General features: G+C 44.2%; 2 protein-coding genes across 14 annotated transcripts in view; both read right to left on the reverse strand.

The window, feature by feature from the left end:
- Positions 1-299: 299 nt before the first annotated feature.
- On the reverse strand, positions 300-3,419 carry LOC148892005 (uncharacterized). Of its 2 annotated transcripts, XM_089006460.1 has the most exons (4): positions 3,284-3,419; positions 3,018-3,143; positions 2,206-2,322; positions 300-1,119 (listed from the first exon to the last, which is right to left on the reverse strand). In XM_089006460.1, exons 2-4 carry the CDS (start codon positions 3,111-3,113, stop codon positions 940-942), a joined length of 393 nt encoding a protein of 130 aa, XP_088862586.1. In that variant the 5' UTR covers positions 3,114-3,143; positions 3,284-3,419; the 3' UTR covers positions 300-939. The 2 variants fall into 2 exon arrangements, with proteins under 2 accessions (XP_088862586.1, XP_088862585.1); XM_089006459.1 differs by having other exon boundaries at positions 3,018-3,324.
- Positions 3,420-4,575: 1,156 nt separating this feature from the next.
- LOC148892006 (protein AF-17-like) overlaps positions 4,576-25,745 on the reverse strand; it is a 29,308-nt gene continuing 8,138 nt past the window's right edge. For 6 of the 12 annotated variants that reach the window (XM_089006650.1, XM_089006645.1, XM_089006649.1 and 3 more), the window contains 13 exons: positions 24,829-24,918; positions 24,387-24,534; positions 23,530-24,306; positions 19,094-19,293; positions 17,932-18,040; positions 15,421-15,487; positions 15,142-15,290; positions 12,061-12,246; positions 11,091-11,167; positions 10,595-10,923; positions 10,380-10,458; positions 8,975-9,168; positions 4,576-8,899 (listed from right to left, as the gene is read on the reverse strand). In XM_089006650.1, coding sequence (XP_088862776.1) covers positions 8,836-8,899; positions 8,975-9,168; positions 10,380-10,458; positions 10,595-10,923; positions 11,091-11,167; positions 12,061-12,246; positions 15,142-15,290; positions 15,421-15,487; positions 17,932-18,040; positions 19,094-19,293; positions 23,530-24,306; positions 24,387-24,534; positions 24,829-24,918 — 2,469 coding nt within the window. In that variant the 3' untranslated portion in view covers positions 4,576-8,835. Of the gene's footprint in view, positions 8,900-8,970; positions 9,169-10,379; positions 10,459-10,557; positions 10,924-11,090; positions 11,168-12,060; positions 12,247-15,141; positions 15,291-15,420; positions 15,488-17,931; positions 18,041-19,093; positions 19,294-23,529; positions 24,307-24,386; positions 24,535-24,828; positions 24,919-25,745 lie in introns of those variants that run through there. The other 6 variants (XM_089006644.1, XM_089006646.1, XM_089006647.1 and 3 more) reach the window with 6 other exon arrangements.

Consider the following 25,745-nt stretch of genomic DNA (forward strand, 5'->3'; position numbering starts at 1 on the left):
GTCCGAAACCTTCACTTTTGTACAGATGACAGCTGAAGAAACCTTCTCATCGATGGACCACTCCTGTACGACTGAGAGCTTACACAGACGTATTGTTCAAGAGTGACTGACAACGTAACAGTGACAACGTAACAAATTGATTTATAAAATAACTAGCAAGCAATGAACATCTGTCCGTGAATGTGGTTGTTACGAGCTATTTTCAGCCTTGAATGGAGGTCTGTTTGAAAAAAAATGGCAAGACTCAACCGAGAGTCAACGTGTATCATACTGAAAATAAGAGACAAAAACAATACAGGTGTCATGTCATTTTTTTTTTTATTGTTGTGGTGATGGTACGTACATCTGATTTGATTTACTGATAACATGTCAGACCGCCTTTTGTTAGACCAGTGGTTCTTAACCTTGTTGGAACACATCTTGGCAAAGACATAAATGGAGGGACATAGCTAAAACTCTGCTGAATGCTCTTCCATAAACTGCCTAACGCGTGGTTGTCATTTGAAATAAATAGCTTCTTCATCACGGGCACAATTGAAATGTTCATGGGTACCTATCTTTTTGGGTCGCCCTGCACACGCTATGTTAAGGGAAAAAGAAATGGTCATATGAATATGTCCCGTGACGGATGAACAAGTCCTCAATCAATTCATCTGCATGATTTATCATCCCCAGTTGAGCAAATCTGAAGTAGTAACACTTGTTTCACTTTTATTGTTCAGTCAGGAACGGTTCTTCGATGAAAATGCATCCCAACCGGTTGGCTTTAATGCCCCATTAGGGTTAAGAAGCAATGATCTCCGAGAGGTTTGCCAACGTATCAGATTGAAAGTGCTAACATTCGATCTTGAAATAAATGTACATACACTCATACCGCATGTTCCGCATTTACAAGCAGTGTTCTTGTTGGACACTTGACAGTCTAGAAGGCGAGACGTGTTAGTTTGCTTCATGTAGCGGTGCGGATACGATGAATTCCTGCTCGTGCGTGCCGTCGCAGTACGGACGCTTGTTGGTGTATTTGCAGCCACACAGCCAAACGGTGGCATCTTTCTCCGGCACGAAGCGGAGTGGCGACAGGCCCTGGGCTTTGCTCTTGTGCGCTCCATCGCAGAAAGGCTGAAACAATCACACAAAATACACTTTCAAAGCCATACGTTACCGTACAATGGAAAAGTATGTGTCCCTTTCCTGATTTCTGGGGGCTGTTTGCACATTTATCATCACACAAACGTTTGAGCTCATTAAACCGACGCACACAAACAACAAACATAAAGTGCACTTTCTAACTGCCAATTGTCAATTAACACACACACACACACGCGCTAAAATAAAAAGCTAAAAAGCTACAACATCAGTGATCTGAGGAGAGCTGCATATTAGCACGTGTGTTAAAACTTGTAGGAAATGCTTCATCGTGAGCGCTGCCAACATCGGATAGCAGACATATTCCAGATCGTCGTCTTCTTCTTCTTTTCCTTCCCTTGACGGGGTCGCCACAGCCAATCAGTGTCATCCGTCTTCAGAGCTTTGATGGGCATGTTTGTTTTGGCCAAGCTTTGACGTCGGACGCCCTTCCTGACACAGCCCTCTCTATTTATCCGGTCTCGGGACCGGCACAATAAGACACTGGCTTTTCGGCTCCAGAACGAGCAACTGGATGAATTTAATAAAGATGAAGAGGCTCCCAAACACAAAATTGGTCATCATCAATATTCCGGAGAGTCTATTGAGATGACGTTTTGTCGTGGACAAAATACCATCCTTATTTTGCACCATAATTTGCAAAAATGAGAGCATGTGATGTTGCCGATTCCCCACCCTGAATCCCTATTTGCCGTACAGCGATGCACAAAATAGGATGAGATGGAGGACCCCGATTCGCCGTGGCGACCCATGAAGGGGAAAGCAGAAAGCAAAAGAACAGCGAGGAAGACAATTACAGGCAGGCCTCTCGACACACAAAACATTTGTTACCCCATCGGACGGACGGACGGACGGACACAAAGTCAACGACGTCAAACGACATCAAGCAATATCCAATGAATGCAAACAACGCTCACCATTCGTATGCACACGTTTTCATTGTATTGCCTCGCCTCCCCCCATGAGCAATATCAGCACAAGTGGCAATGAAAAGACTATAGTCTCATTGTACATGTCCACCTCTTTTTTTATTCATTAGAAAGCGCATATAGCATTTACCTGCTTCTTGCTGTGCCCGCAGGTGCACCAAGAGTAACGCTTTCCGCCAATAAGGTCCACTTTGAAAGGCTTCTTGGACGGGATGACGGCCTTACAAGGAATTGTGGCCAGATGGACCTGAGGAAAGTCACGTGTCACACACACGCCCAACTTTATATCTGTCTGTATATATATATATATATATATATATATATACTAATTATTATAAATATAGCGCAGGCATGTCCAAAGGGCAACAGATTTTGTGTGTTAAAAATGTCGGGGGGTGCAACCATGTTCTTTCCGTTCTTTAGATATAACAGCAACTCATTCAAATACATTTCAAGGCACCGTTGTGGTTCACAAAAGCTTTTTTACTTGAGATTTCAGTTATTTTAAGCATGCGTTTGGGTTCATTTGAAACATGAATGTAAAACTGGAATTGCCAGCGCTCGTTCGTCAACGTGGCTCCTTTTGTTGATCGTCGCCATTTTGGCTCGTATGTATTGGGACGCTCATTCAGCAAATGAAACCGATGCTAATTTGCTGTTCCTAATCGAGCCGCTAGACGGCAGCACTTAGCACACGCAGGTGACGGCGTTACCGGCCATCCGCATTTGGCCCCCGGGCCACATTTTGGATTTCCACCATTGCTCTTTTCTACGTTTGTTACTTTACTACTCCCTACTTCCTACTCCCTACGCAGATTCGTCAGTCTAACGGCGCACCAAACGCAGTGTAGTTATTGTGTCGGAAGTGACGAAAGTACCATGGAAGCACGAAGGAGCTCTCACTGTTTCACGGGAATCGCTAGCGGAAAGGGTAACGTTTACCTTTGAAACCATCGTTGTCATCCGAGCTCGTTTCAACATTGAACAAATCCATCCGTGATCCAATTTGACCACCGGCTTCAGTTTTCCAATTGACATGTTGCCGCAGCCGGAGCTCTCGATGAATCTCTTCAAAACAAGTTCACAACACACCGTTATTAGGAAACGTCAGTGGCTGCTTCTCTGTCAGGGCCGATCAATAAAGCGACATCATTAAAGTCCGCGCCGATCAATTAAGCGACATCGTCAAAATACAGTCGCGTCCTCACTTCACAAAACGGGCGTCATCTCGGTCGAGGTTCAAAGAAGGTTGGTTGTGGCGCTTTAAGTAAGAGGAACTTGCAAATCGAGGGTCAAACATCAAGCCAATCACAATGCGGATTCAGTTTGAGTGGCGCGTCAACAAGGCAATAGGCGCGACCTGACGACTGCAGTACGCTCATTTGATTGGTCGATCCTGCAGTACCAGGCGCCGGAAGCGGAAGTTATTGGCGCATTCATGAATCCGTACGCGTACGGCCGGTAACGCTCATCGTAATACGTAACTTGTACCACTTCCGACTTGTCAAAGTGCGCCGGAACAGCCCGTTCGGTCGCGTTCGGTCGCGTTCGGTCGCGTTCGGTCCGTGTTGCGACGTCGAGTGGAAACCGACCGCGACTTGACGTCACTCAACAACGGAAAGACCCAAACCGCGATTACAAGCATCTTTTACACATCAGATATAAGATGAAACGTGTTCAATTGAAGGGCACAGACACCTGATGTTTTGTTGTGAGGCCAAATGCACGGATTGCAATATTACGCCGTCAAGGAAAACTCATTAAAGACATTGAACCTCATCAAAATACATTTATTGACAAAACTGATTTTTTTCCACTCTTTCAATTGTACACACCAAAGTATCAAAATACTTTACAGGGATATTAATCTGAATATTCTCAAATTCTTTTTTGATCACTCCCTCCGGGCAATTACACTTTACAATAACAATAAACTTGACATTAGGTGCTCTTTTGTTGCAAAGGAACCACACATTTATAATCATGCATAGCTATAACTTTGCTTTTCATGACGTACTGTATTTGAGAAACTGCATTTTATGCACTTCTAATTCCAACAGGTCACTTGCTCTCCATTAAACCTCATTGTATGTTGTTATACTGTAGATACATGGTGCAACATTCATAACATGGATTATGTAACGGAGTTGTACACTTAGGTTATTAAATTATGAAGGAAGTGACGCAACGGCGCACAGTGTGGCACTATGTCCCGCCCATAGTTTCCAGAACAATCTCGAGGAGATTCAGGGTGAGTCGCAATTTTCTGTTGGTCTTGATTAACGCGCATTTTCATGACAATATCTTATTTTGTTTCCCCTTTTGTACTGTCTAGTGTTATCTAATTAGTTCCCTTATTCATTTCGAGTCCAGATTACTTTTTGTGTCATTATTTACTTCACGTTTTGTCGAGTGGAACTTAGGAATATGCGCTTTTCTATCGCAGTTAATCACAAGACGAAACCCATGCGACTTCACCCATCCCTTCTGCCATACTGTGTTGCAGGTAATAATTGTTTCATTTCGTTTTTATTGAACAATATTTAGTTTCTTGTGTCGTGTTTCATTTGCCCGTGAGTGTCCGTGGCTGGTTGAACTGTGCGCCAGCCATTACAAGCGCACCGCGTGTTCTGCCGAGTCTCCGCCCATGATGCGTTCAGGGACATCTTGTAAATAACAGTGAACTTGTGTTGTATTCTCTTTTTCTGTAAATAACCACTATACGATCACACGTTGTTAATTCTGTTTTGTTATCTACAATGTTTTGCATTTGAGAACAATCTCGAGGAGATTCAGGTTAATCACAAGACGAAACCCATGCGACTTCACCCATCCCTTCTGCCATACTGTGTTGCAGTGTTGCAGAAATAAAAGAAATAAAAAGACACATCCACGAGTCTCGTCTTCATTAATACGGCAGCATCGTGGGGATGAAGACAGTCACTGTTGTGACACCCGTCACATTGGTGCCGTGACCCGGATCACAAGTGACTCTCCACTTCGGACTGGGACCGCGATGCTGCACAATGAAGACGCTGTGCAGTCCCATCACTCGGTGGACGGTGTGTCGACCCCCGTTTTGGAAATACATGTAGTGTGTTAATTGTCTACCTGCTGTTTTGCAATTAGTGTGTTTTTTTTCATGTACGTGTTTTTGTGTGTTAAGTCTAAGAATGAGCTCCTTACATGTAACAAGTAGCACACCTTTGAGTGTGTTGGTAGAGGCTTCCCAACCGTGTAACAGTTGTATAGTGCAATCCAGAGTGGTGTAGGTTGTACAGAGGGGAATGGGCAGGTTCAAGATGAGGCCACTTATGTTAGTGGGGACAGAGTTCCTTCCCAGACCCAGTGCAGTGCATCTACGACGAGCGCACAGACAACTGATACACCAGCAACAGATACCTTTCTCCAGTCTGTCACAGTTATGTAGTGCTATGCAGGGTGATGTAGTTTGTACAGAGGGGAATGGGCAGGTGCGAGCTGAGGCCACTTATGTTAGTGGGGACAGAGTTCCTTCCCAGACCCAGTACAGTGCATCTCCGACGAGCGCACAGACCCTGACACACCGGCGACAGATCCCTTACTCCAGTCACCTGACGTAGTTGGTCAGATGAGCGACATAATTAGACAGCATTTTTGTACATCCTTGCCCGATAACCTTGTCTATTTTGCCTGTTGGTCTTTCTGTTGTCTTCCGTGTGTATGTTGCCTCACTTCTGCATAATTTAAGGGGGGTGTATGTAACGGAGTTGTACACTTAGGTTATTAAATTATGAAGGAAGTGACGCAACGGCGCACAGTGTGGCACTATGTCCCGCCCATAGTTTCCAGAACAATCTCGAGGAGATTCAGGGTGAGTCGCAATTTTCTGTTGGTCTTGATTAACGCGCATTTTCATGACAATATCTTATTTTGTTTCCCCTTTTGTACTGTCTAGTGTTATCTAATTAGTTCCCTTATTCATTTCGAGTCCAGATTACTTTTTGTGTCATTATTTACTTCACGTTTTGTCGAGTGGAACTTAGGAATATGCGCTTTTCTATCGCAGTTAATCACAAGACGAAACCCATGCGACTTCACCCATCCCTTCTGCCATACTGTGTTGCAGGTAATAATTGTTTCATTTCGTTTTTATTGAACAATATTTAGTTTCTTGTGTCGTGTTTCATTTGCCCGTGAGTGTCCGTGGCTGGTTGAACTGTGCGCCAGCCATTACAAGCGCACCGCGTGTTCTGCCGAGTCTCCGCCCATGATGCGTTCAGGGACATCTTGTAAATAACAGTGAACTTGTGTTGTATTCTCTTTTTCTGTAAATAACCACTATACGATCACACGTTGTTAATTCTGTTTTGTTATCTACAATGTTTTGCATTTGAGAACAATCTCGAGGAGATTCAGGTTAATCACAAGACGAAACCCATGCGACTTCACCCATCCCTTCTGCCATACTGTGTTGCAGTGTTGCAGAAATAAAAGAAATAAAAAGACACATCCACGAGTCTCGTCTTCATTAATACGGCAGCATCGTGGGGATGAAGACAGTCACTGTTGTGACACCCGTCACAATTATCTCGGTCAACCCAACTTCAAAGCTTTTAAAAAACGTGTCTCACACCAGAAATGTACAACTCATCATCAAACAAAAATCATTGGAACAAGTTGGGCTTACAGTGCCTCAGTGCAACATAGGAAAGAAAAGAAAAACATTTGCGCCTCTCCTTTCCTTGGACATTGTCTTCTCGGGACATACTGTACTTGGTAAATTGTAGGCGTCCCGCTTTTAAGAAGGAAATGTTGGCTCAGAGTATTTACTTTTAAATCAACATAATAATTGTGTCATCGCTACAGTATTTGAACACCTCCGTTTGACGTTGCTTTCTGACATCTACAGACGACACTAACTAGTCAAGACCTTACACGGGCAGACGATATTCAAAATCAAAAGAGGCGAGAAAACGAGACCCCCGACAATATCGCTACGCTAAAGTGAACACAAAAAAGAAGAAGGAAAAAAACCCATTGCTGGTAAATAATGAATTTGCGAGCTGCGGAATGGAAGCACCACGTCGACGTAGCAAGATGCCACGCAGGCAGACGGGCTTTCCACGACTAAAACAAACGGGAGCGCCGTTAGCCAAGAAGGCTCGGCTGCGTCTGATTTCAACTTCCCCAAAGTAGGTAACGTCACAAAGAACACTATTTTCATTTTGACAGCTTTTTCACGATACTGTAGTTGACATCCTTTGCGCACGCTCCATTATAAGATGTCTCTAAGATCCTCTGAAGCACAAACAACCAAGGTACATTATATCTGAACACAAACATTACAGTAAACAATGACAGTATAGTTATCGGTGACAGGTTATTCACACTTTGATGAAACCGGACGCATGTCTTCTTGTGCCGGTCCCAAGCCCGGATAAATACAGTGGGTTGCGTCAGGAAGGGCACCCGACGGTCAAAGCTTGGCCAAAACAAACATGCGGATCAAACCTCTCAAGATAGAGGACACCGATTTGCTGCGGCGACCCCGTCAAGGGAAAAGCTTGCCCAAAGGAAAAGAAGAAGATTTGATGAAACCGGTGACGTATAAAAATGTATCAATGGGTTGGTTGGTTCTGTATGAGTGCGGTTTATCACTCAAAAAAGACAACCAAAAAAGGAGTGGCTTGAGCTTTTGGCCACAACCGTTTCTCTCGAGAGCTAGCATCTTTAAGGCATTATCTATCCAGTATTGCTAAAAGTACAGCCAGTTAGCAGGCATCTACAGTAAGAATACGTAGCGCAAATATATATATATATATATATATATATATCCTGGACATAAAAAATACAATAAAAAAAAAAAACAGAGTGCCGAGTCACATGAACAAAAAAAGACTTAAATGGCTCCAAAAACTAAGATGCAAAGTGCACTCTTAATCCGGGGAAACAAATTCTCACTAACAACTTCCAAATGTTTGGTTTCTCTCGAGTCTTAATCTGGACAGCAAGTAGACTTCTCTGTTGGGAATAGACGCAAGTTCACCCGAAAGAAAGCGGTGAGGAGGAACAAGAGGCTCTTTTGAATCTGGAGACATCAGTAAATAAGTGACTTCATCATAGTCGATGAGATGATTTCCCGTGGCTATTTATAGCCAGTACAGGCAGTAAAACGCGCAAAATGGAAGCCACACGTCAGCGCAGATAATGACGAGTTTCGCATTGAAATGCCACTGATGGCATGTTGTCGTCGTCGTGACGTTTGGCTTGTCCTGTGAGGAATCAACCTTGAAAGTCAACCGCAGGGTAGAACGTTCGAAATTAACCATTGACTGTAAGAGTAAAGCAAATGCCTGGAAGGAACAACACAGGTGCAGCGAACAGAAAGGGAAGACAACATTGACAGGAAGACAAATGCGTGAGGTGGCTTACGTGTGGACAAATCAAAGTCATTCATTCCCAGAAAAAGAAAAAAAAACATTGATGGAAAGGATTCATTAAGGGTCAGTGCTTCAAATCAAAACCCTAGACCACACCTGTAACGACCGTCCACTGGTCTGGTGGACACAATGAGCGCCCAATTCACGACCTCTGAAAAGCTGCCCGTCTAAAAAGACACAGAAAGACGAAAGAAGGTCTGATAAATTCACTTCCCTACACAAGTCCATCCCGCTCTACGTTCATTTCATGACGACAGAGTAAAATATGACGTCGGCGTGTCATGTGAGCTGACTTCGTCCGTCGGTCGGTCGGTCGGTCGGTTATCCTTCAGGGACTTTTATCTGCTGGATATCTGGACTGGAGACCATTGGTGGATTTCATCCATTCTTGTCTCCCGCAGCCTGAAAAACGACGCAGGTAAGAAACTTCAAAGGGCTGGTCAATAAGAAGCAACGGTGGCGAGACGACTCACAGACTTGCGGAGGGGGCTCTCCCGCGGTCCAAAGCGGTCGCCTGGCAGGGGGCAGGCGCCGGCTGAGGACGGCGGGTCGGGAGACCGGGCCAAAATGGGGGAGTTTGGCGCCGAGCGCGGGGCTCCTGCCGGCGTGAGGCGCTGCGCGTCCCTCCGCCTTTGCCGCCGAAGCATCTGGCGGACCGCCGCCCTCTGTTCCTAAGGCATGGTGGGCAAAGTTCATCGACGCGCAGGTTCATCAACGTCATTCCGACAAGCGAGCGGCAACCTCTTTGAACTTCTACTCCCGCCGGAGACTCAAAGGGTCTCGACAAGACGCCGTCCGTCTACTTTAGCTCAAAAAGCCTACCCGCACACAAGCGTGAATGGCGCACTCCCTCACCTTGGTCATCTTGTGTGCTTCCGCTGGTCAAACAATGAAACGTGCCTTGTAGGGAGGGCCCAATAGGCATCGTGAAGTAGTAATCAATCATACATTCAAAACTCTCAAGGACACGTTACAGTCACGGGATTTTTTTTGTGCGGGTGAGCAGCGGCAAATGATGTGGCTGCCCGACACTCCGACAAAGGCCAAAGTATACGCCCAAACATAATTGAACAACTAAAAAAACGCTGTCTGTAACAATAGAATCTGTTGTAAATTAAACCATGTGTCTGTTTTAAAGCACGACGGGACAATCAACGCCAATGGACAATTTCACGTATGAGTGCCAAAGAACAAGACACAAGTCAGACTCCCTTGGTTCGTTAGTTCAATCAACAATGTTTAGCAAAGATGGAGGTGGAGGGAGGAAGGAAGAGGATCTGAGGGAGCGAGAGGGAATAGAAATTTGAAGACGGTCACATAGGTATGGGATGGAGTCAAGCTTTAAATGTAGAAAGAAGAATGTTCACAACAAGATAGGTTGTGAAAGGAGGCTTTGATGCCGTCCGTCTTTCATCTACAACTGCTTCATGTCACAAAGAGGGTACAGAAAGTGCTGAAGAACGAATGACTCTTTGTGTTTTTGTGTTGTCAGATTTAGTTTTTTTTGTTTGACTTCAGGATGGCGCCGCAAGAGTGGCTGCCTTTCCAGCAGCTTCTGTATTTTGTTTTTCTACTTCTTTCTTTCCTTCATTTCCTCTTCCTTTCATAAGGAATGCGTTTCTTTGCTGCTGTGTCACTTCCGAGTAGAGTGAATGCTGGCGCGAATGGCTGCCGCTGCTCACCCTCGCACAAAAAAAAAAAAAAATCAATCCAGTGACTGGAAAGTGTCCTTGACAGTTCTGAAAGGCGCTTCATAATGACATGTACGTATTATTATGACAAAGACAGCGAGGATAGGCTCTTGAACGCCCGCGACCTTTGCGAGGATAAAGTGGTCCGGATCACGGATGGGTGAATCTAATGCTTCAAAAAAGAACCTTACAGGAGTGAAGTTCTGTGACGAGAGGAATTGCTGCTGCTCCAGAATGATCTGTTTCTGCTGCTCGGACATGACAGAAGATCTGGAAGATGTACAGTAAAACAAAAAAAAAAGGTCATGATAGCTTCATGTGTGTGACGCCCGAGAAAAGACATGGTGGCATTACGGAGGAGATACGGACGGGCACAAGAAAAACGTCAGGCGCTTTGGTTACGCACGGGCTGGCGCTCTCGGGAAGCTGAAAGCTCTGTGCCATCGTCTGGTGGTCGAGTGGAGGCGGCTGGGGGCGCAGAGCAGGGAGTGCGGGCCGGGCGGCGCTCTGGACAGGAGAATGGATCACCCCGTTTAAAGCTCCGAGCGCCCCGTTCGTCAGCTGAGGACTCGCCGCAAGAGATGCGAGAAGCCCGCCCGCCGCCGGCCGATCGATGGCTCCCAAACTGTCACATGTACCTCGGCCATTCAGCGCGGATTGGCTTTGTTGAGGAGGTGGACTACTCTGGAAGGAGAGGGAAGATCCACTGCGGGACGGACTACCCGAGTGGACATCCTGGAAGCAAAAGGGAATTCAGCCTTTTTCTCTCCGAGCTTGCTTTTCTTGCTAGATGGCTCTACATACAGTGCGCCGGCAAAGTCGTCGTCGACACCCGCCCGAGCCGGAAAGGACCATCGCTACATGTCAACTTGATATATTAGCAGAAAAGTGCAGGTTCTCACCTCGGAGGAGTTAACAAAGGCGTGCTCATGATGGAAAGTGCTCTTCGACAGGGGATCCTTATTGCTCATTAGAGGCTCTGAGAAAACAGGCAAAAGCCAGTCATTTTCCATTGCTTTTGTCCTCATCGGCGTCAAAGGTGAGAATCTATCCCGGCTGATTTTCAGCAAGAGGCAGCTAAGGGACACTGGAGCGGTCAGCAGCCAGATGCCGGTCAGTGACATTGATAATAAGGATGATAATGCATTTTTATTTCAATCCTTTCACCGCATCACCCCCATCCGTCCTCCGAGAGCTCCACTGGCTCCCGCTCAAATATACAATCAACTTGAACATTCTTCTTTCTACATTTAAAGCTTGACTCCATCCCATACCTATGTGACCTTCTTCAAATTTCTAGTCCCTCTCGCTCCCTCAGATCCTCTTCCTCCCTCCACCTCTGTGTGCCCCCTGGCCGTCTCGACACGATGGGGGGCAGAGCTTTCAGACGCTCGGACCCAAACTCTGGAACTCGCTTTTTCCCAACATTCGTAACGTTGATTCGCTTGCCACCTTCAAATCCCATCTCAAAAGCCACACATTTAAAATGGCTTTTTTTGTCTCACTTGATCTGGTTTCTATTTATAATTGTCTTTTATTTATTCTTGTATGTATGCTTGTCTGTGACTGTCAAGTGTCATTTACATTGATGTACTGTGCAGAGTCTTGAATTAGCTTGGCACACATCTTTCTCGAATAGTGGAGGAAGCCACAGTACGCTCAAATCAAGAGACACACAAGACCATTTCAGAAAGAGAGAGAGAGGAAAAAAAGACAACAGTGCACGTGTTTAACAATTAACCGACCGACAGCGATAAGCTGATGAAGGAGGAGGCAAGCAAGAGATAGATAGACACACACACACACACACACACACGGTGCAACCTACGTTAGTACACGGCGTGATAAAAATGACAAATCTCCAAATGTAACCTTGACTTGAGGACAGGAAGTTCATCCGGGCCGCGATGTGCACTGAATGAGCGTGAGGGAAAGGTACGGCCAGCTCTGCGTTGAGCAACTGCAGTCGCTCCCTTTTGGCTGTCAGAGTGAGAATCTGGTCCTGGAGCCGCTGGTTCTCCTGCTGCAGTGAGTGAAGTGACTGGAGCATGTCTACGACTGGCACAGGCACAAAACAATTCAAATCACAAAGAAAGCACGCACCCGCCCGCCGCTGACATTATTTGACTCTAAATAGACCCCCAAAAAAGGTCAGCATCAGTCGGTTGACGTGGTCCATTGTAGCGCTGTAATTCATTTGTAGCGCCATAATACAGTACAGTCATGAACATGATCACTTCAATTAGAAAGGAAATGACCAGACACTTGGAATGGGATTGATTGCTGATCTTGCAAGGTCGGAATATTTAGAATCAAGTAAGTGACACAAGAACTATGACATTATGTACCTTATATTTTGGCCACTTCATTAGGAACACCTACGGGCGCAAAAATCCAGGTTGTACCTCCAATTTTGTCAAAGATTGCCCGCCGATGGCAACACCTACAATGACTTAATGTTTTGGCCAAGTTGACCGCCCTACACCGTAATAACCGAACTGCCAAGTGAATGTCATAATCCCAAGGAAAACAAAAAACAAAACATTCTTTTGTTCTGTCAGCTATTGGACATTTATGCTTTTCATTCTTCAAAATATCCACATCATATTTGTTATTTTTTGTGGAAAGAAAGTCAATGGAGATTTGTTCATTTTGCCTTTTGTCTAAAAAACAAACAAACAAAAAGCACACCACTTAAAAGACAACTGACGTCAACCGACAAGTTGTGTCCATAATTATGGCTTCAAATGACTTCTACTGGGCGTATTTTACAAAGATTCCACCGCATATCGCTATAGTTTACGTTTTAAGACTCACGCTGAATATTCCGGAAGTCTTGTTTTCGAGTTGGTGACGAGTCCGTACGTGACGTCACTGAAGGAACGCCCCTGACCCAAAAAAAGGACACATTGTAGCAGTCCTTCCATCACCATCACGTCAATGCTTCTTTGGTCTGAAAACCTCGTGTTGCACCAGAAAGAGCCAGAAGAGGGCGTCCAAGCTCCATGTAAGGAATTTATCAGCCTGTGGAAATGGGCTGATTCATTCCTCACAGGAGCTCGGTGGCCATTTTCTGCCTCCCAATGTTGCCTCAAAATGACACGGAAGGATTTCTTTAATTGATTGCAAACATGTATGCTTTCCTCTTCAGAACTATTTGAATCATTTTCATAACTGGAGGTGTAACAAGAAAGCATATTCTCCGAATCTGAAGCTGTTGTTTTGATTCTCCAGCAATGCAAGACGTCTTGGCGTGACATCACGAACTGGAGGCGGGACTTTCTGAAAATGCTCAATTCACAGCTCAATTTTTTGCAAATTCTGGACACTTGAAGTCATTTTTATTGGCGTTTTGCATTTGAATAAAAATATCATACTGCGTGTTTTGGCTATTTTAGATGCTATCAAACAAAAGTGACATCGGTTGTCCTTTAAAGCACCGGTAATTGGGATCTGGTAATCTTGAAAACAGAGGATCTGGATCGGGATGATCCAATCCAATACTTCTTTGAAAAACTGGCATCAACTTCAAACTGTATATCCGATTCTGGACCGTCAAAAATGCAATTTACATATTTGGATCTTTTTTTTTTCCATCCAATTACAGTGATACCTTGGTTTAGGAACTTAATTGATTCACAGAAAGTGTGTGTACGTCGAAAAGTGTGTATTCCAAACATTAATTTCCCATTAAAATGAGAATCATCAGTTCCCAGGTGCCATAAAATATAATTTTCAACTAAATAAGTCTTAAAACTGCACAAAATATACCTTATTTTTGGATCATAAATGTGCTATTGTAATTAAAGAAAACAACTGTACTGTACAGTAATAAAGTCGTTTTATTCACTTTTGTGATGGTCGTTGATGGCTTGATGGAGTGGATAGCTTTTTGCATCAAGTGTCTCAAGGAGCGCCGGGTGGTACATCTTAGAGGTTGTGAATTGCAACAGTGACAGATGCAGGCAGACACAGCAGAAACTTCATTCATAGCTGCTTCCCTGGCTTCTCTTCATTTCAAATTGAACTGATGGCTTGTGCGGATTATTTGGGGAGCCTCATTGATGGGATATTTTAACCTTGCAGTCTACACGCTGCCTTTGAACTATCAATAAAGTTGAAACGAGTCCAAATGTCACTGTTTTTTCTATCCATTTTCTCACCTTTCACTTTTGTTTTTTTTTTGTTTCAAGCTCTGTCGTTTGCTCACAGCGTGTAACAGCTACCCTACCCCTCCCCCGCTCACTGCTGCGTGTGTCCCCAGCCTCCTCTACCGCGGATCTTGACCAATCACGTGCGGCTTTAACCGAAGACTGGCGGCGGGGAATAGAGGAAAAAAAAGTCGGCTGCCATTTTCAACACCGTGTTAGGAGCGCCAAGAATCGGCTCGTTCGCCAACGACACATCGCTCATTGTGGCGCTCCGTGTGTTTCCCCAAAAATAGTTTGCATTCCAAGATTATATTCTTGCGAATTTAACGTTCGTAAGGCCAAAAGTTCGATAGCTAAAGCGTTCGTAAGCTGAGGTATCACTGTACATTTTTTGGGAAATAACTGGCCCCAGGATTTCAAGTGTAATCAGTATTGTAATTATATCCGTGAGGTGTTATCATTTTTTAGTTTGCAGAGCAAGACCTTTTTATCATAATACAATACATATTGATTTATTTCGCGCTTCAACAACAGCCGAAGCTGTAACAAAGCGCTTAACATGGAAAATGATCATATACAGGAAATAAAGCAGTCACAAAGTTAGTAAAAAGCACCAGGGAGTGAAACCACGAGCAAGTCTGAATCATGCCGAGTCAAACGCCAAAGAGCACAAGTGAGTTTTGAGGCGGGTTTTAAAGATGAGCAGCGTCGGTCGGTCGGTCGGGGCTTGCGGAATGTTCAGCGGCAGGTCCATTTCGCCGAAACGCTGTCTGAATAAGAGGCGACGAACAAAGTCACTTACTGTCGACGCCGATCTCTCCGTTGCTGTGTTTCTCCAACAGCAGCTCAATCTGAGAGCTTGCCCGGGGGATGTTCTCGGGACACGCTTGAACTCCTGCGCCCGAGCCATCTCTCTGGTCAAAAAGAAGAGGGAGGGAGCTCATAGGAGACCTGTGTGTGACATCGAGGGAGTGAAAGGGTTTCCTTTGTTACTTGAGATCGCTCACCTGCTGCCTACGCATATGACTTCTTTCTTATCGCTTGAATACGATTTCAAAAGAGAATCTAACAAAAGACGTACTGAGATGAAAGACTTTCCCTCGGCGAGTGTCCCTGACATGGGAAGCGACAGTCGACAAGGTCCGACTCTACGAAAGGGAACAACACGTAATAGTCATCCATTTTGAGTCTATTTGCCATTTTCTCCATTTGTGTCATTGTAGTTGTCACAGTTGTCAAAGGCCTGGAGCCCAATTCTGGCCCGCCACATCATTACCGTACGAGTGTAGTAAAGTGCTGCAAAAAGCAGACTTTGCCCCATACATACAATTGAGAATTCATTGTGTGCCTCACAGAGCTGACGTTTAGTTTGGAAATCGCGGCTCTTGGTTTTCTGTTGTGCTCATGGCTTTTTTTTGCATGTAATATATATATATATATATATATTGGAGTATAAGGCTAATTTTCAATTCCAAATCGGTATCAAATTTTGTTTCCCTTTCTCTCGGCTCAGACCAAGCATTGTGATTACAAATCATTTATTGACAATGTCAAAATGATGAATGGAAACTCTGGATCTTGGTAATTGTGCAAAACAGCAATGCTTAACTCACGTTTCAGTGTGGGCAAGGCTGGGAAAGAAATGAAGCGTAGCTAAAGAAATGGTAATCAACAATTAAAAAAAAATAATAAAGAATGCGGGTGATCCGGGTCTTTCCAAGAATCAAAACTGAAGGGCGCGAATAGCCATGGAAATGCTGCCCGCTCCAAGAGGGGATAAAGCATTAAATATACGTATATGAGAGTTTTTACCCGGGCCTCGTTTATAAAGCGCACCCACATTTTTTTAGGTTATCCTCGTTATACGATACTTGGGTTTGTTCCCAGAAACATGGCTAATTGAGGACCAAATTGTCAATGTTTGCTCATTATGGACCCAATGACTGCCTGATGATCAGTCCAGAGTCAATTTGAAGATCTTAATTTCAAAGACAGACGTTTACATTTAGATGCATGGTGCCATTTTATACACACTACTAACAATTTGCTATTCAACTGGTTGAGGCAGATGATAACACCATGTTTCAACCTCAAATGATTGAGGAGACAGGTGTCCAAATCAAATCCCGGGGGCCAAATCTGGCCCGCCACATCATTTCACTCGGCCCGCAAAGGCAAATCAAACTGCTGCGTGAATTTCCACGGTCCTTGCTCAAGTCTGAAACAAAATTTCCAATTGTCCCATGCACACCACAATAACAGTCATTATTTCACTTCAACATTAAAAAAATTGTTATTTGTTAATTTGTATTGCGCTCTATATGTAATATGTGGAAGGATTCAAATTCATAACGGCCCCCGAGAGGAAATCGTAACTACAAAGTGGCCCGCGGGCAAAAATGAGCTTGACACTGTGTTCTCGAACAGGGGGCGGGAATCTTTTTGACGAATAGAGCCATAAAAGTAAAATATTTAGAAATGTTTGTCAGTGAGAGCCACACACACACACACACACACACACACACACATGCACGCACGTGATTTCCACGAAATCTCAGAATATATTATCAGTGTCTGAAACTCAGGACAAAAATTTAGCGGACACGCGGGCAGACAACTCTGAAAAGTTGCCTGCCCGGCCATAAAGTTGCCTGCCCCATTTTTCACAACTTGAAACACAATAAGTCGACTAATCACACACAAAAAAAACTGTTGCGAAGTATAAATGATTTTTTTTTATTAAGGAAGTACCTACCACAACTATCACAAATATCGCTGGCTTGTAGCGGTTTGTTTGTAGCCTTTGCTTTCTTGAATAAAACCAATGTTTGATTGAAAAAAAACAACACTTTTTTTTCTTGAAGAAGTTGTCAGACCGAGACGTTTTGAAAGTTGTACGCCCCGGGCTACCGGGCAGACACTATTTCAAACACTGATACGTATTATTTAAAATAACTTTCTTATAATACTCACCATAAATATGAATGGTTTTCCGTTCCTGGTGATTGGTAAACAATCCATCCAAACGATCGGAATGAAAGTCAACTTGCCGGCTGCATACGCAAAGTTACTGCTAGCTAGCCTGCACACTGCTCATTAGCTTGCACGCTCGCTTTCTGCTGTCTCGCACAGAAGTATATCGATGCTAACGTTAGCATGGGGCTTGTGAAAGTGCCACAGTGCCATATTCAACTGTTTCATTCATGGTACTGTTTAATTGCAAATTAGAATCACGGCAGAACGTTTTCTCTCCACAAAGGTGAATCCTTCCGTCCATTCAACCTGAAGAGTACGATCATTCATTTTTTTTATGCGTCAGGCTTATTTAAAAGAGAGCGTTTACCTGTTTCGACATCAACGGCCACCTTAGGTCAGTATCATCCAATTAAAATTGCGCTTTCCGCCAACTGCCGCCCAAACAGGAAATGAACAGCGAAAAAGCGAGAATATGTATTTTGTTTAATCGGCGAGCCAGATGCAATCATGAAAAGGAGCCATAGGTTCCTGACACCTGTTCTAGAAGGTAATCAAATAATTGATTGGCAATACAAAATAGGTGTGGGTGGTTCAAGTCCGTTACATTGACCTCTACCTGGTAGTGAGGTTGGGGCGTGACTCAGGAGTGGTGATATTGAGGAGAGACCAGTGATGAATGGTGGCGCGGGTGTGGCGCTGTAAGTGCCGTTTGAACCTGGATGCGCCTGTTGAAATTCATATTAAAAAAGGAGACAGATATACCATAATAAGCCACGACTTTTCCTGCGAGTTATGCAACGATGCGGCCAATGTATGCATCCATCCAGAGGCGCTCAAGCACTAAAGGTAAGAGTGAGACAGGGCGAATATATGTGCCAAGTTGAATGTAGTAGAGTTTGCTAGCAACAAAAGGGTGGACATTTGGAACACATCTTGGGAAGGCCATAAATTGACTACAAATAGCTGAAACGCTGGTGAATGGTCTCCCATCAACTGAATAATGTGTGCTTGTAATTTGAAATAAGTTGTCGCTTTTTAATCAAAGCCGCAATTGACGTTTTCATGGGTACGCATTCTTTTGGGTCACCCCGTGTTTCAATAACGTGGTATGTTTTTCTACACAGTCCTGTTCACGAGTGCGCACGTGTCGCTGCTGTCTCACTTTTACCGGCATGATTTTTTTTCACCAGCCTTCTTCGGGCTTTGTTACTACCATAATGCTTGTTGTGTTGCTGCCGCGTAACAGGCACAGTTTTGAAAGAAAAGTTAAGGTATCTTATTAAAAGGGTGAAACCTTTTTCCGTGTACCGTCTTTCTTTAGAAATATGCGGCTTATAGAGAAGGTGCGCTTTATGTACAAGATGGTTTTTCCTTGAAAATTTTACTGGGTGAGGTTTCTAATCGGGTGCGCTCTGTATTCCGGAAATTACGGGTAAGTGCGGAGATACAAAAGCCATGAAGTTAAACATCAAGAGTAAAGTATGTTTCATAAATGCATTACATTTGAGTCGATGAGAAGGTTTCTTCAGCCGTCATCTGTACAAAAGTGAAGGTTTGGGACGTTTCGCCTCCTATCCAAGAGGCTTCGTCAGCCAACTAATATGGATCGGAGGTGAAACGTCCGGAACCTTCAAATTTGTACAGATGACGGCTGAAGAAACCTTCTCATCGATGGATGCACCACTCCTGTACCACTGAGAGCTTGCACAGAATATAATAATAGAATCTAACACATAATAACAATGACAATAATATATGTGTGACTGTCCCGTACATACCTGTTGGTTTGAAACACAATTGCTTGATGAGAGAGAGCCTGCGAGAGTGTGGGAAGGGAGGAGTCCTGATGAGAGAGAGCTACTACACATGCCCCCAGCCGGGGACAAGGAAGTGGTACACAGCCCTGCACTCAGGGAGACAGAGGTGCCGCAGATGCCCACACCCGCTGACAGGGGGTTCTTAATGCTGGAAAAGATACCTGAGGGACAAAGACAGAAGATTGGTTTGGATGTTCTGTGTCTGCAGATAAACAAATCTTCATTTTCCAGATTTGACGGAGACAACCCTGGTAGACAAACACATTTTTATATATAAAAAAAAAACAACAAAAACAATTAACAGAGTGGAAAGTCATTTTGTTTTTCAGATTATATTTTGGGGGTTTTTTGGTCAAATGTGTTGTTTTTTGTTTTTTTCTCTTCACATCCTGTTTTCATCGTAATAGGACAATAACAAATATAATGTTCACCATAGGAATATTTATGACTCAAGGGTTAAGGTGGTAGCTATGATTACAATGCAAGGTGAAATATATATGACAAAAGATTGAATAGATCTTTTCCTTTCCTTCGAGGGGTCGCCACAGCAAATCAGTGTCCTCCATCTTTAGAGGTTTGATAACAATTAAAAAAAAACATCTGGCCTGCTAGTCAGCACGTCTGCCTCCCACCACAGAGGCGCAAACGTTTGAGTCCTTGTGTGCGGTTTGCATGTTCAACCTGGGGTTTGTCCAGATCCCCCCTTTCCTCCCACATTGCAAAATCATACCCCGTAGGTTCATTGTGAGTGTGAATGTGAATTGTTGTTTGTGTCTAGATGTTAAACTGGCAACCAGTGCAAGATGTACCCTGCCGACTCCACCTCGCCCGTGACCCATGTCAGGCTAAGCGGAATAGAAAATGGATGACAATATATAGTCAAAAGAAAATGAGCAAAAAAGTCGAGACATATTTTAAATCGCCATCAAAACAAAATACATTTAGTAGACCTCTTCAAAATGGACCTTTTTCTGCAAACTGATATTATTCCCATTCTCCAAGGTCTAAATTAGTAAAATATAGCAGTTATTGTGATCTTGGACCTTGGCTATGGCTGCCTCAAGAGCCATGTCATTTCATTGTTGACGTTTTTCAAAAATGCTGCAAAATTTGGGATATTATGTGCTTATTTTCATTGTAGCTTTCCAGAGGTTGATGCTATAGCATTGAAAGTGGCACCAAATGAAGGCTAATAACATGTTCTTGAATATGGTGGTAAGCACAATAAAACACGTGAACACCTGTGTAAATGTTGGCTAATTTTAATGCACAAACAGCTGGGACACTACAAAAAATCAATTTGGTAGTATGATAGCACTGCACTGACACATATATTGCATAAGAAACTGTTGCTAATGTTACTAATACATGTATTATCACTTGTTCAATGTGGCTTTTTTGAAACTGTCAGATGGCTGCCTTTCCAGCAGCTCCTGTATTTTGTTTTTCTACTTTTGATTCCTTTCATAAGTTTGCTTGCTGCGAGACTAATAAAGGCAAATCCAATCCACAACTTGTAGTAAGCAGCTTCTTTGCTCTGGGTCAGTTGTGATCTGAGTTGCAAAGTCACTCATTAGTTTCACACCTCACTCAGCCACATCATTGGTCACTTTCACTGACCTTCTGTGCATTCCTGTAGCTGTCACAGTCTTCCCAGGTGTCAGCAGGAGTAGTGAGCCAGTCACATTTCACTCAAAGAGCATCAAACAGAAAGTGAGACTCTGGCCCTACCGGGTCTGTGAGAACTGTAGCTGCCTCGATGACAGGAAACACTGGCTTGTCTTTCCTGTAACTCTCAGGTTTCGCTGTTTCTGACAGCTTGACTGCGAGCTTCTCTTTTGCAGACTTGCTCATGCTGGCATGTGAACCGAACAAGCTGAATGGCACTACTTCCTGGGTCAGATACCAGCGGTGGTTGTTCATTTTCTTGAGAACCGAGGTTGCCAGTTCATAGTCATACTGCTTGTATTGCAGCATGTTCTTCATCAGAATCAGAATCATCTTTATTGCCAAGTATGTAGAACACACAAGGAATTTGTTTCCGGTAGAACACGCTGCACTAGTATCGTTGTCAAAAAAACAAAACTGCTAAGTGGCACTATACACTTCCATTTTGGCTCCTGTTGAAAGAGTTCAAAGAGTTAATGGCTTGGGGGAAGAAGCTGTTTAAATGTCTGCTGGAGGTCATGGATAGGTGCATCAGCTGCAGATGTGGCGGTCACCCAGTGGCTGGTGTAGAATAAGGCCAGGAACTTGAATATAGTCTCCGTGTTGCGTTTTAGTTCCTTGGAAAACATGAGCATCTTCACACAGTAAATGTTCCTGGCCATCCAGCGGGCTTGGTGAATGGCACCTGGCTTGGCCCAGTGGATACCTGCAGGAGGTTTCTCAGCAAGCAGGATCAGGCACAGCTCTGCCACCTCTCTGTAATCTGCCCTCGGACTCGCTTCCTCAAGGACATTGCTTAAGACTGCAATTGTGCTTGTCTTCTTCTGTTTCAAGTCTTGTTCAACTAGGCCCAGAACTCTTGGGCAGTCCTGAACCAACTTGTCCCACTTCTCTTTCGCATTGCTGAACATTGGGTTGTCAGGACTCTTGACCTTGCTAAACACAGCCTCCCATACCCTTCCAGTTATTACCTCTGATATGTGATGGCGACAAGCGAAGTAGAATACCGTCTTGCCTAGTTTTTCTTCAATAAGCTTCGCTGCACCCTTGTTGATGCCACTGTTGCGTGCTGCGCTATCAAAATTCATTGATTGAAGTGATGAAAGGAATGAAAGTAGAAAAACAAAATACATGAGCTGCTGGAAAGGCAGCCACTCTCACGGCGCCGTCTTGAATTCAAAAGAGCAAAAAAAAATAATTAAAATTAACACAGGCGTTCATGTGTTTACTACCATATGTAAGACAATGTTATTAGCTTTCATTTGGTACCACTTTGAATGCTATAGCATCAACCTCTGGAAAGCTACAATGAAAATAAGGACACATCCCACATTTTGCAGAGTTTTTGAAAAACGTCAACAATAAAATGACATGGCTCTTGAGGCAGGCATAGCCAAGGTCCAAGATCACAATAACTGCTACATTTAGCTCATTTAGACCTTGGACAATGGGAATAATATCAGCTTCGTGACGTCACGCCAAGACGTCTTGCATTGCTGGAGAATCAAAACAATGGCTTCAGATTCGGAGAATATGCTTTCTTGTTACTCATCCAGTTATGAATATGATTCAAATAGTTCTGAAGAGGAAAGCATACATGTTTGCAATCGATTAAAGAAGTCCTTCCGTGTCATTTTGAGGCATCTGGACTGCAATGTAGCGTCTGAGAAAAGAGGCAGAAAATGGCGACCAAGCTCCTGTGAGCAATTAATCAGCCCATTTCCACAGGCTGATAAATTCCTTAGATGGATCTTGGTCGCCCTCTTCTGGCTCTTTTTGGTGCAACATGACGTTTTCAGACCAAACAAGCACAGCAAAATGCATTGACGTGATGGAAGGACTGCTACAATGAGTCCTTTTTTTTTGGGTCAGGGGCGTTCCTTCAGTGACGTCACGTACGGACTCGTCACCAACTCAAAAACAAGACTTCCGGAATATTCAGCGCGAGTCTTAAAACGTAAAATACGTATAGCTATATGCATCTTTGTAAAATACGCTCAGTAGAAGTCATTTGAAGCCATTTTACAAATTGTGGACACAACTTGTCGGTTGACGTCGGTTGTCCTTTAAGTAAACTAGTCTCTTTCGATTGTTCATTACTGCATGTAAATCTATCCTGTATACACAGAGAGAGAGAGAGAGAGAGAGAGAGAGAGAGAGAGAGAGAGAGAGAGAGAGAGAGAGAGAGAGAGAGAGAGAGAGCGAGAGATGCACATTCGCTTGTACACACACACACACACACACACACAAACGATGAGCAACAGCTATAACGTCTTCAAACATGAACAAATCAGAAATAAATGGATCCAATAATTTGTGAGTTTGTGACAAGGAAATCACTGCCTAGTGTGGCGGAGGCAGAAGACACACTTTTGCAGCGTGTGAAATGCGTGAACATGAGAGATCATCATTTCAAAATGGTTTCCTCGTGAGTCCCATTCATTAGCCCCTCGACCCCTTTGCAATCAACTTGTGACCAATCTGGGGGCTACCGGGCAACCACGCTCAACTAGTTGAGCACCTCTGATGGAGTATACATTCTTGGTGACAAAGACCAAGCAAATACAGAGAAGAGGAAATAGTTGTCCGTTTTTGTTGTCCTTAGGCTAGACTGCAATTGCGCCTTTTGCCATTCATTTTCGGTCAAGTTGCAAACCAATATGTCGAAGCGCATGCACACTTTTCACTTCACACCGGAAACCTCCGCGTTACCACACACACCTACTCACCCGAGCCAAGCATCGAGTTGCCGTGGGTTGTGGAAAAAGCGCTAGCTGAGGAGGATGAGAACGAAGAAGAGCAAGTGGTGGCGGTGGTGGGAAGTGAGCAGGGGAAGGTGAGGGCCGAAACAGACATTGGGCTCGGGTAGAGTGAGGAGGTGAAGACTGGCGGTAGTGGAAGAGGAGGTGCGCTGTGATGATGATGATGATGATGCTGCGTGTCCTCTTTCCTCTCTCGGTTCTTGCTTCCCCGGGGTCGGCCTGGACCATGACGACTCTTTTTGTTGTTACGGTGCCTTCTCTCTTGCGATAGAGACGGCGGGATGGTTTTGCCCGCCAGCTCTGCTTCTTCGGGGATCGATCGTGTGCTCAATTGAGACAACTTGCACAGAGACTTGGAAGGCTTGTAGTCTCCCGGAGAGGAGATCTTTCGGATCTTGCCGCTACTACCCGCCACTGACGTGGAGGTGATGCGCATGATGGATCCAAAAGTTGAAATTGTGACCTTGTTCTCAAAAGGGCTGGAGTTCTCATCTGACCGACCTTGTGACCCTGCGAGAGGGCCTTCGGCGGGGGTCAACGCAGGCGCCTCCTGATAATTACGATTCTCGTCTTCCTCTTTATCCTCATCTTTGTGATCTGGCTGATTGCCGTCCTCTTGGGCTCCTTGCGTGGCTGGCCTCCTGTGACGCTCTTTGCGATCCTCGCCGCCGCGTTCGTGGTCACGCTCCGGACGGGATGATGAAGAGAACTGATGGGAATCTTGAGGTGAAGACAGGATTCCGCCTTAATGAGCGAGACGGGATCCGTATTACAAATATTTTTTCTTCTTCTTGCACCTGCTAAAGTGTCAGTGTAGTACGTACCTGGATTGAACGGACTTGACGAACAGGAACTGGAGGAACCACTCTTCCCGGTGCTTCCCCTTTTCTTACTGTGGTGAGCATGGCTGTGCGACATCAGCTTCTTGGTCTTTCCCTCGTTGTCTTTGGAACTGTGGTGACTGGAAGAGATCTGTGCCAACACGCGTAGACAAATGATTTGAAATGTCAAGCTTACTTAGTCAAGGAGACGAGCCAAAGACAAGTATTTGGAGGCAAGATCGATCCTCAGTAGAAATGAAAATAACGTAGCAAATAAACAAATAAACAGGCGGGCCGGCTGTTATTTTCATTTCTACTGATGGATGGATGGATGGATCTGTGGGTTGGGGGGGGGGGGGGGGGGGGGGGTGGATGGGTCTGTGGGTAGGTGGGTCGGTCGAGATAGATAGATAGATAGATTTGTCTTTCGCTCTGCTCTTCATACCATGTCTCCACTGGTGGACATCGCTGAAGAAAGCAGGCTGTCTGAGGCCTTCTTGTGGCGCTCTTTCTGACGAATCTTGTCCTTGTGACTCTGAAATAAAACATAACGGATTTCGACACCTTTCAGAAAGGACGAATTTAAGATCATCATACATTCAACATCTTTCCACCTTATACCAGCATTCTTGACATGCTTTTCCGCGTGATGCGAAGGGGCCATAACATTTCCAGCTGGAACTGTTTCGTAGTAGTAACCTATATGCTCTGTATAGTTGCACTCCAAATATTATGAAACGATCGATGAATACAAAAAAAAAAGCTTTTCAACATATAGTATTTTACTGTTCTCAAGGATCAAGCATTTTTTTTATGTAGTATACAGTGAAGATGGATGACACTGATTCGCTGTGGCGACACCTCAAAGGACGCCATTTTGTTGTTTCCTAACTGACATCCCCCTCTATCGCATCATGTTTTGGATTGGATTGGATTTGCCTTTATTAGTCTCACAGTGGAGAAATTTACATTTCACAGCAGCAAAGTGATGAAAGGGTTTCCTTTTTTCTTAAATAAGATGAAATTAAATGGCATCTATGTAAATTAAACGGTTAAAATCTTTGACAAGTCATCAAAGAAAACAGAAATGATGACTGTAAGCCCATGGTTACACAGTAAAGCAGAGTAATTGCTAGTTTTCTGTTCGCAGATCCCTCCAAGAAAGCGCGCAGCGATTGGGAGCTGCATACACCTCTCATGATACCTTTTCAATTGTGACTGCAAGTTGCAAGTCCGACGGTAATAAGCTCATTCTTACACTGCAGCTAATCACTGAATTTTGCTTTTCTACATGGTAAGTTGTGGGGAAAAACACGAGATGTGCTACTCGACTCACATTTTTGGAATCGGCGCACCAGTCTC

This window comes from Hippocampus bargibanti, linkage group LG10 (genome assembly GCF_051943395.1).
Source record: "Hippocampus bargibanti isolate YZ-2025 linkage group LG10, ASM5194339v1, whole genome shotgun sequence".
Classification (NCBI taxonomy): domain Eukaryota; kingdom Metazoa; phylum Chordata; class Actinopteri; order Syngnathiformes; family Syngnathidae; genus Hippocampus; species Hippocampus bargibanti.

What these genes read in the sequence shown, in the direction of transcription:
- LOC148892005 (XM_089006460.1), bottom strand. Translation starts at nt 3,113, where the DNA reads ATGTCAATTGGAAAACTGAAGCCGGTGGTCAAATTGGATCACGGATGG. An exon ending in TGACAACGATGGTTTCAAAG is followed by an intron (nt 2,323 to 3,017) that starts GTAAACGTTACC and finishes GACTTTCCTCAG; the next exon opens with GTCCATCTGGCCACAATTCC. An exon ending in GCGGGCACAGCAAGAAGCAG is followed by an intron (nt 1,120 to 2,205) that starts GTAAATGCTATA and finishes TGATTGTTTCAG; the next exon opens with CCTTTCTGCGATGGAGCGCA.